Below are 15,079 nucleotides of genomic sequence, written 5' to 3'. Positions count from 1 at the left end.
TATACATGAAGATTTCATTAAAGCCAGTGGTAGGTTTGCTTAGGAAAAGCTGTAGGATTCAGCTCAGCTTATATATTTTTTCAAAATTATTTTAGTTGGCATTTGGTTTATTGAAAGCAGTTTCAAATTTTGTAAGTAGCAATCTTTACAAATCCTGCGTCAAGCAGAATACTTAGTTAAAAAGAACCCTATTTTAAGAAAATTATTTAAAGTTCTTATTCTTATTGGAAGTGCAGTCTGAAACCACATTCATGTTTTTAAAAAAGTGGATCCCCTAGAGAAAGAATTGAATACAGATGTCTTTATTTTGACATTATCTACCTGAGCTACCTGGAATTTGTAGAGTAATAATTTTTTAATTCTTTTATAGAAAATTAGCTCCTAAACTACAATAAAAATGTTCCTATAAATAAAGGTTCAGTATGTATATCTATGAGTGTGCTGTACACGCCCACAAACTATGAAAAGCTCCACTGTGTCATGTTTACCTGCCTTCTTTCTGGTCCCTCCACACTTGATAGTACCACTGATTTTTAAAACTTGTTAGAATGAGGCCTGCCTGGGTATTTAGACTTTTCTAATAGAAAACTCTAAAGTAGCAGGAGGTTACATATCAGCCTACATTTTTGAGAGCCCAATCCTGGATTCCCTGAATAGAAAACTTCCACCAATTCCAATGGAACTTTTGAGTGTAAAAAAGAATTGGTATTAGTCCTTAGGCAGCACTCTCTGTAAATCAGTTACCTGAGTACCCAGTGGGAAAGTAAAAAATTGGCTACTATACATTGTCCATCCATGCTAGAAGAAAGACAGGAGGGCATGGATGTGGCTTAATTAAGCTGCATCTTTATCCACTTATAACATCTGGGAGTATCCAGCAAATTGTACAGTGTAGGGAGGATGGGGTTGGCTCTCAGCTGATCCAGACATAGGAACCCTGCCCCCTTCCTTGGCTCCCTGAAAGGGGGCCAGGAAAAGGAAGAGGTTGGCTCCCATCTGAAGAGACATAGGAGTACCAAATCCCCCTTAAATTAGCTCCCATAAGGGATGCTTTCCTTCAAATCAATTTCCAATCCAATTTATCCAATAACTATACCCCTTGCATACTGAGTACCTGCACTGGATGTCCACCACTAGTGTTACATATAAATTGTGACATGATAACCTAACCCACCTACTCCACCCCCCATCAAGGTGGAAAAGGTGAAAAAATTCACCTTACTTTGGTCAATCTGGAAGTGAGGGAAAAATTCCATCTGAGTCCCACAAGGAAAAGGGGCAACTAGGATAATCCCCACAGTGAGGCAAAAGGAATAGGACCAGGTTCCCAAGTGTATAGGTGGGTGGGTGGCTGGTTCCAGCCTGATCCTGGTAAAGAGGGTGGCTGCATGGTGTTTTAATACGTCTCCCATTTTTCCAGTCAGCAGGAAGGGCAATGCAGTGACCTTGATCTGTCCCCAATTGCACCCTGCCTTTCTTGTCCATCCCTGTAAGCTTTCCCCCTTCTCTGCACTGTTGCAAGGGTTCCCTTAAGGGGAAATGCCCCTTTTCCTCCAGCTAGCCAGACCAAGATCCAGTTGCATAAAGGATGCAGTGGGCACATTCTTCAGAATTTGACCATTACCTAATATTCAAAACACCCAAAGGCTATTTGCATTTCTATGTTTTAAGATTTCTTATCAATTACTTTATCCAATTTTATTTGGGGCAGGGGGAGAGATGAATGATTTAGCTGAACAAAGTACAATAACTGAAATACTAAATGTAAAATAAAAATACAAATATTATATTTCATAATACCTCTGGCCCATTGCAAATGGCTTCATGTACCTCACTCGTCCAGAACATTTGAGACACACACAGCACTACCTGTCCAGGCCAATCTAGAACCCACTGTTTTCTTTCAGTCTCAGGATATGCCTAAAGAGTTAAATACATCACATAATGGTGTCAGTGTAAATAACTGAATACGTACCACTGGGTATGCTTTTGTATTATATGAATCAATATGATGCCTTTAATAATACTCTTTGAAATGCTGGTAATATTATATTTGTATTTTTGAAATAAAATACAAAATATTTCTTTTAAATTGCTTTTCCTTTATTTTCTTCCTTTTTTATTGCCAAATAGTTAGATTTTAAAAGTCTCCTTATTAATTACTAGAATCTGCCTAACATGTTAAATTGAAAACAGAATCATTTTCTGGTTTTGTGGTTTTCTTTTTAGATGAGGGCAAACCTGCAACAAGGATTTTGTTTACTTCTAGTTTTTAACTAACAAAAAAAGACTGAAATACTGAAACAAAGTCTACAAAACACGATATCTTAGAAGATTAGTAATGTTGTCAGGCTTATTTTATATGTTCTCAGTCCTGTTTAAGGTAAAACTCCCATTGACTATCTGGCCTATAATTAGAAGTCTCCCACCAAAATCTTAAGCCTGAGCCTGTGGCTTTCATATGCTTAAATTACACTCAAGGAAAGAAGAGTTTTAGTGTGAGTAAGGCCTTTAGGAGAGCACCCTAAAATGAAGTAAGGACTACTCATATGTACATATTTTTTTAGGAGGTGGCCTGGAACATATAGTAGAAAACATACCAATCTTGATTCAGCAATAACATCATGTATACTCTTCAGCATAATATCTTCCACTTGGATCAGCCACTTCTCCACAGCACCTCGAGCTTCAGAAGTAGAAATGGTTGAAATCAGTTCCACTCGCTCACCTTCAGTGCTATACATTGCCTGAATATCCAGGTTAGGAAGGAAATGCAGCTTAGCAATGCCCTCAAAACACTTTTTCAAGTGAGGCTGAACTCTGAGAGGATCTTTCGTCTCTGACAGGATCTCCAACATTTCATCATTAGACAAGAAGAAAAAACTACAAAAAGATTCACAAAAATGACAGAAGTATCAAGTTACTGCGTGTGTCAGCCCAACTATACAGCAAAATGTAATTTCAATCATGTTTGTTTTTGACATAGTCAACATGCAGCATACCGAGGAAAGAACAGGCGCTTCTTTTCAAGATAAGCATTAAGCCCTTTCATGATTTTGTCGAGAAGCTCATTACACCCCTGAAGTTTCTCCAATAAACCTGTCAATGAAGTGGCAGCAAGAACCTGTAACAACAGATATATAATCTCCATAAGTGAGTACAGTAAGTCCCATACAGGGCACAGGGCACAATGAAGATTATCAAGGTGATAAATACATAGCACACACTTTTACTCTTTAAGTCTTAGGTGTGAGTGCAGGTATAATGCAGTTCACTGAGTATTTTTACTACAAAATTATTGATAAAAATGGAAGGAGGATAAAATTATTTTCTTTTGGGGCCAGTTTATTTCTGAGTCAATATATTACCTTAGGGTCTTTGGCACAATACTTCATAATGTCCCTCCAGTATCTGTCTACAGTCTGGAAGAGACGTCCCTCTTCTGGCATCTGTTGCATGATGTCCTCAGAAGAAAAGATGGGCTCCAAGTAAAGCCACTGAGCTTGCACTTTCAACCATTCATCAATAGTCTCCTGAATTCGAATAAGACGGTCTTCCCATTCCTTAACAAACATATTAAAATTATTGGCAGGATATAGTCATATCACATAAAGTTAAAGAGAGAATCAAAAGTAAAGAAACCAAATCTTATGGACAGCACAACATTTTCTGTCCCCCAAGGAGACTTAATATAAACAGAAAAGTAAACCACTAGGAAGATTAACGTTCTTCCCTATATATGCATTACCTAAGCAGTTTGTAAAGTCTAATCTACCAGTAGACTAGTTTCCCAAAGTGCTGATAAATCCTTTGAATGGAGTTTCAGATAACTTCACTATTATCATCTTTTAATAATGTTATGTTTAGATAAAATTCATTATGATACTGGAGACAAATTCTACTCACCTCTCCATAGCCAGGAAAGTCTGGCTCATAGCAGAACTAGGACAGATCCACATTACAGTAGGGGGGTTGGATTTGAATGGTCTGTCCAAAGAGTACACACCACCTATGCTTCATTGAGCCCATCAGTGTGTGGGCTGCCTACGTGCAACTACAAAACGAGATTTTGGGGTGGTGTCAGGTACAGCAGATCCACCAGATATTCCCCTGATGGGGGGGGGGCAGGGTGCCATAACTACTGAGACTATTCTAGCCCTGAGGTTAAAGTAACAGCTGCAGAGTGGCTCCACTGCTATTCAGCGGCCTGGGGAAAGTAATTCCTTCCTCTGCCAGCCCACCAGGAATTTTCCAGTGTACAGCCCAGATGCAAAGGCGTGTCCTGAGGCCAAAATTTGGCTTATAAAGACTAGATCACTGAATACTTTCATTAAAGATAATGAAAACATCATTATAATCATCAGCAAGAGGGGTTAGAGAGTTTATATAAAATGTTGGTTTCCCAGATTAAAGTGAATCTTTATCTATTTAACCTATTCAGGACATTCTCCCTGCTGCAGTTGGACTTGGCCCAGGAGGAAGAGAGAAACCATGAGCGGGAGAGCAAAGGGAATCTCAACATTAAAAAAAAAAATTAAAACAACTTGTAAAACATTTTATTTAGAAACACCCATGATATCAAATTTTGAAAAATTAATTCCAACGATAATGCCGCAGTAATAAAACATTAGGGCAACTGCATAGTTATCACTTGAATATAAGTGGCCATTTTTAAAAGCAAATAAACATATTGCCTCTCATACCTTGATTTCTTTTTCAAAAGGTTTAATGAAAGGCGATCCTCTCATTGTTTGAGTTTTTACAATCTGATCATCTAGAATAGTCTGAATCTCATCCACTGCTGACAGAATACAAACTCCAGTCTCACGATAAATGCTTGTATGGAAGGAAACAGACTCCCATAGTTCCATCATAGTGTGCATAGCTTTCTCTAAAGAAAACTCCTATGGTATAGAAAGGAGATATTTTATAGTCACTGCACTAATTTTCTTTGATTGACACATTCAATATATAATCTCATATACCTAGATAAATTTCAGGAGATTTGTCACTAGTACTACCAGCATAACATTGTTTTCTTTTATTATTTTTCTTAACATTTCATTTGTTGAAGCATAACAAAATAATACTATTAGGTAACACTGATGCTACAACACAAAAGTTATAAATGCAAACAAATTCAAAGTTATAGCCAACACTCCACCCAAAAGGTCATGTTGTTAGAGATCAGCTCTCAACAGATGCAGAAAATTATGTACAACAATAAAAGGGGAAAAAGTCATAATAATAAGCCCCGGAAACCAGCACACAAACATACTTCACTTCTCATTTGTTTCTTAAAAGATTTATTCTTGTGCTCACCTTACTTGCACCTACACTTATGGTTTCAAATTGCTCCAGGTAAGGGGCTAGGTTCTGCTTTAAAACTTTTCTTAGGGTAGTTCCAGAGTCTGGAGTTAAATCATATCCTATTATATCTGACATCTGTTGCCAGTGGCGAGTCCTTATGCCTGGGTTACAAAGGATAGTCACCGTGGGGATATTCTCCTAGTTGAAAAAAATATTTGCAAAACAGAATTTCATCTATGTAAATACAAATTTTGCCGATAAGGGAATTACAATCCACTTATATTAACTCACCCTCTTTCCCCTTTGCAGCTAAACTTGCATTTCAGTGAATATATCCAGAGACGTTGAATATTAAAAGACTGTCTATAATATACATGTCTATTATTATTTTCAAAACATAATTCCACTGACTTTCTGGATGATGGGCCACTGTTCCTGATATCTAACAATCTTTTCAAACAATGTTTCCATATCAATCTAAAACCTGTCTATTATAGCACTTTCGTCAATGGATCTGCATTGATTATGAATTATAGGTAATAATTTTGCTATTGTATGTGCATTCCTAAGGGTGAACCAAAAGGCTTTTTACCTGCCAAGACCCAAGTTCAGAACTGATGACACGAGTGACTTCAATTACGGTAATCCCTGAACAGTACAGATGGCTTCTTTCAATGCACTGCTTCAGTTGTTACCAAATGTTATTCATTAATTTTTTCTGAAGAAATACAGAACCACGAACTTAGGTCTTGGCAGATGCATAAAAATTAACTAATTTTCAACAACATTTTGTATTAAGATATACTTTCATATACAATTGTTCTACTAGTAATCTGAGAAAAAATAATATTTTGTATCTGTTTATTTTTTAATTCCAGTTTATTTTTAAATACAAAAGGGGCACATAGTGATGCTTACAAAGCCTTTAGCTGCCTTTATGTCTAATTTTCAGAATTCCCTATTACAGTTCTTATATATGCCTCAAAATCTGTTTCTTTTACTGTAGCTTTTTCCATGGCAGGAAGTAACCTTTTTTATTATTTATATAATGTGTAAATTAAAACATATTATTAATTCACTCTTTGGTTATTCATATACCTGAAAATTTGCAAAAACTTTAGGGGTGAAATCCTGGCTCTACTAAAATCAGTTTGCCATTGATTTCAATTGGGCCAGGAATTCACTCTAAATGCATAACTGTTATCACTTGAAAAGCATAACAAAGCCAACACTCCCATGAACACTGCATAGCAGGACTTGAAAAAATCCTTTTAAATATTGTAGTATCTACTTGGATGAGTAATGGTTTTAGGATTTGCCCATAAGTGCTAAGTATTATTATCAATGTTTTTTTTTTAACCTTAAAGTCTTTGATCTGCTCCATTACAGATGAACACATTGTAATAGTTGGATTGTCCTTCTTTTCTTCTTCCAGCTTCTCTTCTACTATGGCTCTGCGATGCAGTGTCTTCTTCTTTTCCAGTTCTGCTTTCTTCTGCTTTTGTTGAAAAACCTTCAACATCCTGTATATCTCTCGAAAAAACTCATCTACCTCAGTCTCCATGCTTTCCCCATTCAGGTCCAGGAAAGCACCATCCATCCAGCTGGGAGAAAAAACAAAATCATAATGCATCTTATACAAGAATCAGAATGAAAAATATATCATGTACTTATCTAAAACATATTTTTAAATTTTAAATATACTATTTGTATCATAAACAGAAGTTTAAAAAGTTAAAAGAAACATTTTAATGGATGTGCAGCTAATATTTTAAATTCTGTCATTCTCTACAAAATACTAATAGTAACCAAGAAAGCACTCACACCTGTTTAGTAGCATCAGGGCTTCCACATGGTATAGTCACTAGAAGGTGACTACCATCTTGGATGGGTATTCACTTGGGGTGGCTAGTCCCTCCCGCCACCCTCTGCTGCTCACACCATTGCAGCTACATTCTATTTTTAGTACAATAGCTCAATCAGAGCCAGAGTGAATGTGTCTCCTAGAGCTGGAAATTATACCTCCAGTTCGGAAGTGTATACCCATTTTCACACACTTTAGACAAGTCACTATTATAGCTTATACAGCAGTATTTACCCACCTGAGGTAACATAATAATTTGAGCAGCTCTACATTCCATTTTGGGAGTGAACACAGCCTCAAAATTGTATTTTATTATATAAATATAGATAGTGCCCCAGATAAGTATGTTTTGGGTGCCCAAGGCAGCCAGCAGAGAGGTAAATCACTGTGGGGCGGGGTGCAGTGGGACTGGGGAAGACACAGTTGGTCCCACTGAGCCTCATCCCCCACAACTAGAACCACCTCTGATGAGCCCCACTTCTCCTGCACCTGGACCAACCTGATGAGCCATCCACACCAAAATCCCCACCCTATCCTTCCTCTTCCCCTGCATGGCATCTAGGACCGGGTCAGACCCACCCCCAGATTTCTCCTCCGGCTGTAGGAAGCGCTGCAAACTCCTCCCTCGCCCCTGCGCGCTTCCTGCACCCATCACTCCTCAGATACAGGGAGAGGAATCACTGTACAGGGAGCTGCTCGCCCATCCACCCAACCCCTATGCATCCAGACCCCCTCATACCCAGATCCTCCCACTGACTCTCACCCCCCACAATCAGAAACACCCCCCCGCACACGATGAACCCTTCTCCTTCTTCACCTGGACCGCCCCGATAAGCCATCTGCACCAAAATCCCCACCCTACCGAGCTCCAACCAGCTGCACCTAGATCCCCACCCCCACTGAGCCCCACTCCCTCAGTATCTAGACTTCCCACTGAGCTCCCCACACCCAGACCCTCTTTACCTCCACTAAGCCCCTAGCATCTTCACCGGGATCCCCTGCAGAATCCCATTACCATTGCACCCAGACCCCTCAATGAATCCCTGTACCGTACGACTGGAGAATTGCTAACATAGTTCCTATTTTTAAGAAAGGGAAAAAAAGTGATCCGAGTAACTATAGGCCTGTTTGTCTGACATCTGTAGTATGTAAGGTCTTGGAAAAAAATTTGAAGGAGAAAGTAGTTAAGGACATTGAGGTCAATGGTAATTGGGACAAAATACAACATGGTTTTACAAAAGGTAAATCATGCCAAACCAACCTGTTCTCCTTCTTTAGGAAGGTAACAGATTTTTTAGACAAAGGAAACGCAGTGGATCTAATTTACCTTGATTTCAGTAAGGCATTTGATACGGTTCCACATGGGGAATTATTAGTTAAATTGGAAAAGATGGGGATCAATATGAAAACAAGGAGATGAAAATATTCACATGCAGGAGTTAAGCTTCAAAATAGCTCACATATCTTGCATGGACAAACAAAAGCAGCCTAAATATTTTAGCCTTTTCCTTATTTAGTTTTAAGACTATCAAGTATATAATTACCGTTTTTCTGTTCGTTGCCATTTCAGTATAAGAACAAAAAGTTTCTGATAGGGATCGATATTAACTTTTAAACTCTCGAGAACAGGATACTCAGTCAGCTCCCACTTGAAGAGAGTCTCTTCTTTATTAATAAAAGCTACTGTTTCCTCTGCTTCCTGAATGCGTTTCTGCAATGCTCTCATGTCAGTCACATACTGAAATCAAACAAGTTTATATCTTTTGAAAATTATTCAAGTTATACAAGGAATAGACATAATTACATTATATTAAAAGAGACAATAAATCATTGGCTTTTCAAAATTATGAGTAATTTGTGAGAGTTACAGGATATCAGCCTCATGCTCTTTAACAAAGATAATAACATGGTCCCCAAGCAGATGGACTGACTTTTTTTCCTGCAATGACTCATGCTCAGAAAAACAAAATAAGCATAATGTTACTCTTCTCAAACTGAAGCATTGTAAAAAAGTGTTCTCAAATTGATTGAGTTTCAAAGGTACATGGTACGAAAAAGAACATATATTATTAACTTTTCTGTAGTTAATATGTAGTCTTGACAACTGTGATTTCCAAGTTTAAACAACAGTTTCATGCTTTGAGAGAATTTTTTAAAAATGTACTCAATTACTCAGGGAAAGAGTCAAGAATCTTCCATTTAAGCATTTTTTTTAATTCAAAATATGGCACGGAGTGTTTAGTGATTAGGGAAGGGGACTGGCATGTCATGAAGTTTCAGATCCAGCATTCAGTCTACTGTTCATATTGAAAGGTATGCTTGTGTTCATTTTAAACAAAAGGTGAAATACAAGGTACTTATGCATAAAGAAGCATGCGTGACTCACCACCCTAGGAACATTTCTAGAAAAGGCCAAGGGGTTAGGAGTGAGCTCAATGTGTGGAGTGGAGAAGTAGAAGAATGTGATGAACAAATCCATATATAGAAAGGTTAAATATGATTGTTAGAGGTTTGTGTTATGTAACTTGTTATGTAACTGCCATGTGCTATAAAATAGCAATGAAAGGGGCTCCTTGCTGGAGGGACTCTGGCTGATTTTTGTACCAGGGGCTCTCCCTTTGTGCACATTGGATAAAGTCTTGTTGAACTCAATTGAATTGAATTGAATTGAATCGAATCGAATTGAATCGAATCAAAGACCCTTGATTCTGCCCGGCATCTGACTCATTTGGTTATTATTGGGAACCACAAAATCCCAACAGCTTCCATCCTGGACACACCACACGATCCATTGTCTACAGCCAAGTGCTGAGGTACAACTGCATTTGCTCCAACCCCTCAGACAGAGACCAGCACCTACAAGATCTTCACCAAGCATTCTCAAAACTATGATACCCACACGAGGAAATAAGGAAACAAATCAAGAGAGCCAGAAGTGTAACCAGAAGCCTTGTGCTGCAAGACAAGCCCAAGAAAGAAATCAACAGAACTCCACTGGCCATCACCTACAGTCCTCAGCTAAAATCTCTCCAACACATCATCAGTGATCTACAACCCATCCTGGACAACAATCCCTCGCTTTCACAGGCCTTGGGAGGCAGGCCAGTCCTCGCCCACAGACAACCCGCCAACCTTAAGCATATTCTCACCAGCAACCACACACTGCACCATAGTAACTCTAACTCAGGAACCAATCCATGCAACAAACCTCGATGCCAACTCTGTCCACATATTTACACCAGCGACACCATCACTAACCAGATCAGCCACATCACCAGTTCATTCACCTGCAACGTCCACCAATGTAATATATGCCATCATGTGCCAGCAGTGCCCCTCTGCTATGTACATCGGCCAAACTGGACAGTCCCTATGTAAAAGGATAAATGGACACAAGTCAGATATTAGGAATGGCAATATACAAAAATCTGTAGGAGAACACGTCAATCTCCCTGGACACACAATAGCAGATTTAAATGTAGCCATCCTGCAGCAAAAAAACTTCAGGACCAGACTTCAAAGAGAAACTACTGAGCTTCAGTTCATTTGCAAATTTGATACTCTCAGCTCAGAATTAAACAAAGACTGTGAATGGCTAGCCAACTACAAAAGCAGTTTCTCCTCCCTTGGTGCTCACACCTCAACTGCTAGAAGAGGGCCTCATCCTCCCTAATTGAACTAACCTCGTTATCTCTAGACTGATTCTTGCCTGCATATTTATACCTGCCTCTGGAAATTTCCACTACATGCATCTGACGAAGTGAGTATTCATCCACGAAAGCTCATGCTCCAGTACATCTGTTAGTCTATAAAGTGCCACAGGACTCTTTGATGCTTTTTACAGATACAGACTAACACGGCTACCCCTCTGATACAAAATCCCAACAGTACACAGTGGACTTTTGAGATTTATGTAACTGGCCAATTCCAAATTAAATTACTGCCTGAAAACCCCAATGAATTTAACTTAGTGGGTTAATTTCCCAAAAGTAAACATACTAAAACCAGCTACTGAAATCATGGCCCCTGTGAAGTCAATGGCAAAACTTCAGTAGGGTCAGGATTTCACCAAGAGTGTTAGCACAGCCTCAAAAGCATTTGCTTCCATATCTTCAATATTACTCCACTCTGTGACTACCTATTAACTGATTTAAACAAAGCCCTTATGATAAATTTCCCCTCCAGTCAGAATATTAGTGTCACTATGGTAGTTAGCGCAAAAGTGGGTGTCTAAAGAGTTTCATCGGCATAACAGTACAGCAATAGAACTTTAACATTTAACTTTGAGTTTGCTACATCTTTTTTTAAATTACAATCCTATTTCTTGTATTAAGCATATGTGACTCTTTGAACTTCCTTTATACTATGTTTATCAGACCTGTTGCATACGATCCAGTTCTGAGAATTCTGTAAACTCTTCCATACGGCGAGTCTGCTTTTCTAGTTCCAAAATAAGCTTCTCGCGTTTGGCCAGTAGTTCACTTTCACCTTTACGTTTAGATTGTTCAACCAGCTATAAAATAGATAATTTAAATGTGTTAAAAGAAAAAAAGCTTGCAGTAGACATTTGAGTGATCAAACATGTGGCATCAGTATCTTGTAAATAAGTGTTATCAGTATGGATAGAGAGAAAATAAATAGTACAGACAGATTACTTCCCTGGCAATAACTGGAGTTCTTTGAGAAGCTTTTGTCCACACAGATCCCACTGTGGGTAAGTGACTAGCAGTTACCTCTCAAAGAGGTAGGTGATAGGAGTTTTATCTAAATAGCAACTGTAGAAGAGTCCTGCAGAGCAAACTAGGCATCTGACCTAGAAGTTGTGACAATGGACTAGTAATTGGTAAACATATGACCCTAACCACAAGTAGCTTCTCTACAAATTTCAGCAATAGGCACTTCTCTGAATCAAGCCAGAGATGTCAAATGGGACCTCATAGAGTACGTCCTAATTTAAGAGGGAAGAGGTAGTTCATTTAAAAAATTGGAAATTTGAATGCAGTCTGCAACTAGAACTGAGCAAATAGTTCATTTTTCAATTCAGGGACTAAACTGAAAACCAATAGGCAAAGTCTGAGCCCATATAGAATGGAAATATGGTGCTGCAAAAGGTGGAAACCACGAACATGAGACCTTTCTGAAACATGGGATCTGTGATGAGATGGACTCCTTCCAAAACTATTCTTGGGAATCAACATAGGTGAAGGCAGAGATCTCGCATGTGAAGTGCTCCTGCTTCCATGCAAAAATGATTATGCAGATGAACAGAATTACTCTAAAGGGGGAGGCAATTCCAGAGTTGTAGAAATAGGAAAAGTCTCCGCCTGACAGCACGAGAGATAGGCACTGGTGCTGTAGAGGTTGGATGCAGAGAGATTCTCATCTTCAGTACCTTGGGCTCCAATACCAAGAGACTCCTGGCTACTGCAGAAAAAGGAGAGACAGCCACCAAGGGGGACTCCAGTTCTGGAGTGATAGTAAGGTCTGCAGGAAATGTAAAACCAGCCTTAGTAGATGAAGGAGACTGTACTGACAATGACAGGGCTCTGTCCAATGGTACAAATACTGGAGTCTCAGCAGAAATCTTGTCAAGATGTGATACCAATGACAATGGGGCAGAGGAAGCAAGGATGGTACCAATGTGGTTTCAAAGGAGCCAGTTTAGATAACTAAGCATGATGGTTTTTAGCCTTCTTGGTCAGTACTGGAAATGGTGACCAGTGCGGCGCCCTATGTGGAGATCTTTGCTCCTTCTGCCTTGGACAGCATGAGTCACTGACTGCGCTGAGGAGAATGGATAAGAAGGCTTGATAGCAACATGAGGTCACATAGACCTAACAGATCCCTTAGCCCCAGAGTAGAGTTTCTTCCTGTTTCAAGGCTGGTTTTATTGAATGCCCCTGCTACAAGAAACTGCTCCTCAGGTGGTACCTCAGAGTCAGAGACACTTCATATTGACCTTTCTGTAAAAATTTTAAAACAAGCATCACAAGCCCTGTCTGTGAGTTCAGTAACAAATACAGATGGCATGCATGCTAGGAATACAAGACTCCTCTAAACAAAATAAACATTTTGTACTCACATCACTGGGGCATAAGAGTCTTGGCACATTTTAAAGCCCAAAGATGTGCTCTCTGCCTTCAGACATATTCCTCAGTACCAAAGCAAGACTCAAAGAAAGAAAAGTGCTTTGGATTTTTTTCACCCACCTGGCTTAAATAAAACTTTTTTTAAAACTACACAAACTCTAAACTAAGTAACTATAAGCTTAAAGTATCTAAGAGTCATGGGAAAGCATAGGGACACTATGAACTCCAACTTGCTACCATGGGCAGTGAGAAAGAACTACAATGCGAACCATGTGGACTATTGCTCGAAGAAGTGGTGGAAGGTTAAGAAAGTAATCTATTATGGATCTGGATCACAGAAAAACAACAACAGGTGCATATTCTTCATTAGTAAACTTTCATCAAATAATTGGAATTCCTAATTCTTATTATCTAGAGAACGAAGTCACATGAAAAAATTAATATCCAGTCCATTTAGAAAGAAAATAATGCAATAATTTCTTCACATAGCATATAACCAGGGTTGAATTTTTAAAAGGCCTGGAAAAATCCCTCACACATCATGGTAATAAGTGTGCAAATTAAAAGGATGATATTCATTTCTCATGCTTCAAGGCACAAACTTTTTGGGGTCTGGAAGGAATTTTCTCCAGTATAAAGTATTACACAATTGGCTAAGTGCATTGTAGTGAATTTTTATCTTCCTCTGAATTATCAGGTATTGACCACAGTAGAAGTAAGATACCAGACTTGCCAAAGACTTTAAGCTCGAATTACAGTTCTAATTTTCTATATTTGTAGCCTGCTGGTACTTGCTAAATATCTAATTATTATATTCTCCATTAGTGCACTGGCTTCTTATAAATACATAAACCTGGCACCATGGTATTTGAGCGTCTTATAATGAATGTTATTATACACATTTGGACTGGACAACAGCAGCAATGAAAATAAATTGTTCAAATACAGTACAAGGCGTAACAAATTAGAATATATAATGTACAAAGAAAATATCTTTACATCATCATGTTCATCAAAGATGGGATTAATCTTCTGAGGCCACAGTAGGACTGTTGCATTCAGTGCCAGATCTTCAGGAGCAAATATAAAAACATCTAAAAGGTAATTCATTCGCCTTTGGCATTCCTATAAAAGAGATTCCACAAAAGCTGATATTTCACATTTGCTTATACCGTACTATTTAATAGGATAACTGAAAATATTTATGAAGGTAAAACAGTGAATTCAGACCCATAATCCCTTGTTCCTCATTATTTTGGTCCAAAGATGAAACCCTGGCCTCACTAATGTTATTACCAAAACTCTCATTGACTTCAGTGGGCGTCCCGGATTTCGCCTCAAGACTATAAATTATCAAGGAATTGACCTCCCATTGCTTTGAAAGGCAATGTAAAATGGAAAGTTTGTGTGCAGAATCTTAGCATGTGTCTTTCTGAAACATTTTTCCCCTACAGTGATCAGATCTCAGCTGCTGAGTACTATGCTTCTTGATCTATCCTTTTTTAAGAGGCTATAATAACATAGGTGTCATGGAGTTTGTGGGAGACAAGGCCCTGCACCCCCGGCTGCCTGCGATTCACCATGACTCTCAGCCAACCAGTAAAACAGAAGGTTTATTTAGACGACAGGAACACAGTCCAACAAGACAGGTCTTGCAGGTACAGACAACAGGACCCCCTCAGCCAAGTCCATCTGGGGGGGGCCCAGGGAGGCCAGAGCCCCGTCTGGGCTCCCCTCCATTTTCCCAGCCAGCTCCAAACTGAAAACGCTCCAGCCCCTCCTCTCGCCTTTGTCTCTTTCCTGGGCCAGGAGGCGA

General features: G+C 39.0%; 1 protein-coding gene across 1 annotated transcript in view; it reads right to left on the bottom strand.

Annotated features, from left to right (window-relative positions):
- The window catches only part of DNAH12 (dynein axonemal heavy chain 12), a 171,424-nt gene that overhangs the window by 115,853 nt on the left and 40,492 nt on the right, over positions 1 to 15,079 (bottom strand). The window contains exons 14-23 of the mRNA XM_045024879.1: positions 14,263 to 14,388; positions 11,553 to 11,687; positions 8,719 to 8,912; positions 6,671 to 6,914; positions 5,323 to 5,508; positions 4,704 to 4,904; positions 3,369 to 3,563; positions 3,003 to 3,124; positions 2,601 to 2,883; positions 1,801 to 1,920 (exon numbers count right to left, since the gene is read on the bottom strand). Coding sequence (XP_044880814.1) covers positions 1,801 to 1,920; positions 2,601 to 2,883; positions 3,003 to 3,124; positions 3,369 to 3,563; positions 4,704 to 4,904; positions 5,323 to 5,508; positions 6,671 to 6,914; positions 8,719 to 8,912; positions 11,553 to 11,687; positions 14,263 to 14,388 — 1,806 coding nt within the window. The remainder of the gene's footprint in view (positions 1 to 1,800; positions 1,921 to 2,600; positions 2,884 to 3,002; positions 3,125 to 3,368; positions 3,564 to 4,703; positions 4,905 to 5,322; positions 5,509 to 6,670; positions 6,915 to 8,718; positions 8,913 to 11,552; positions 11,688 to 14,262; positions 14,389 to 15,079) is intronic.

Source organism: Mauremys mutica, chromosome 7 (genome assembly GCF_020497125.1).
Source record: "Mauremys mutica isolate MM-2020 ecotype Southern chromosome 7, ASM2049712v1, whole genome shotgun sequence".
Lineage (NCBI taxonomy): Eukaryota > Metazoa > Chordata > Testudines > Geoemydidae > Mauremys > Mauremys mutica.
The sequence above is the reverse complement of the archived record's forward strand: the minus strand, read 5'-3'. Positions and strand labels throughout refer to the sequence as shown.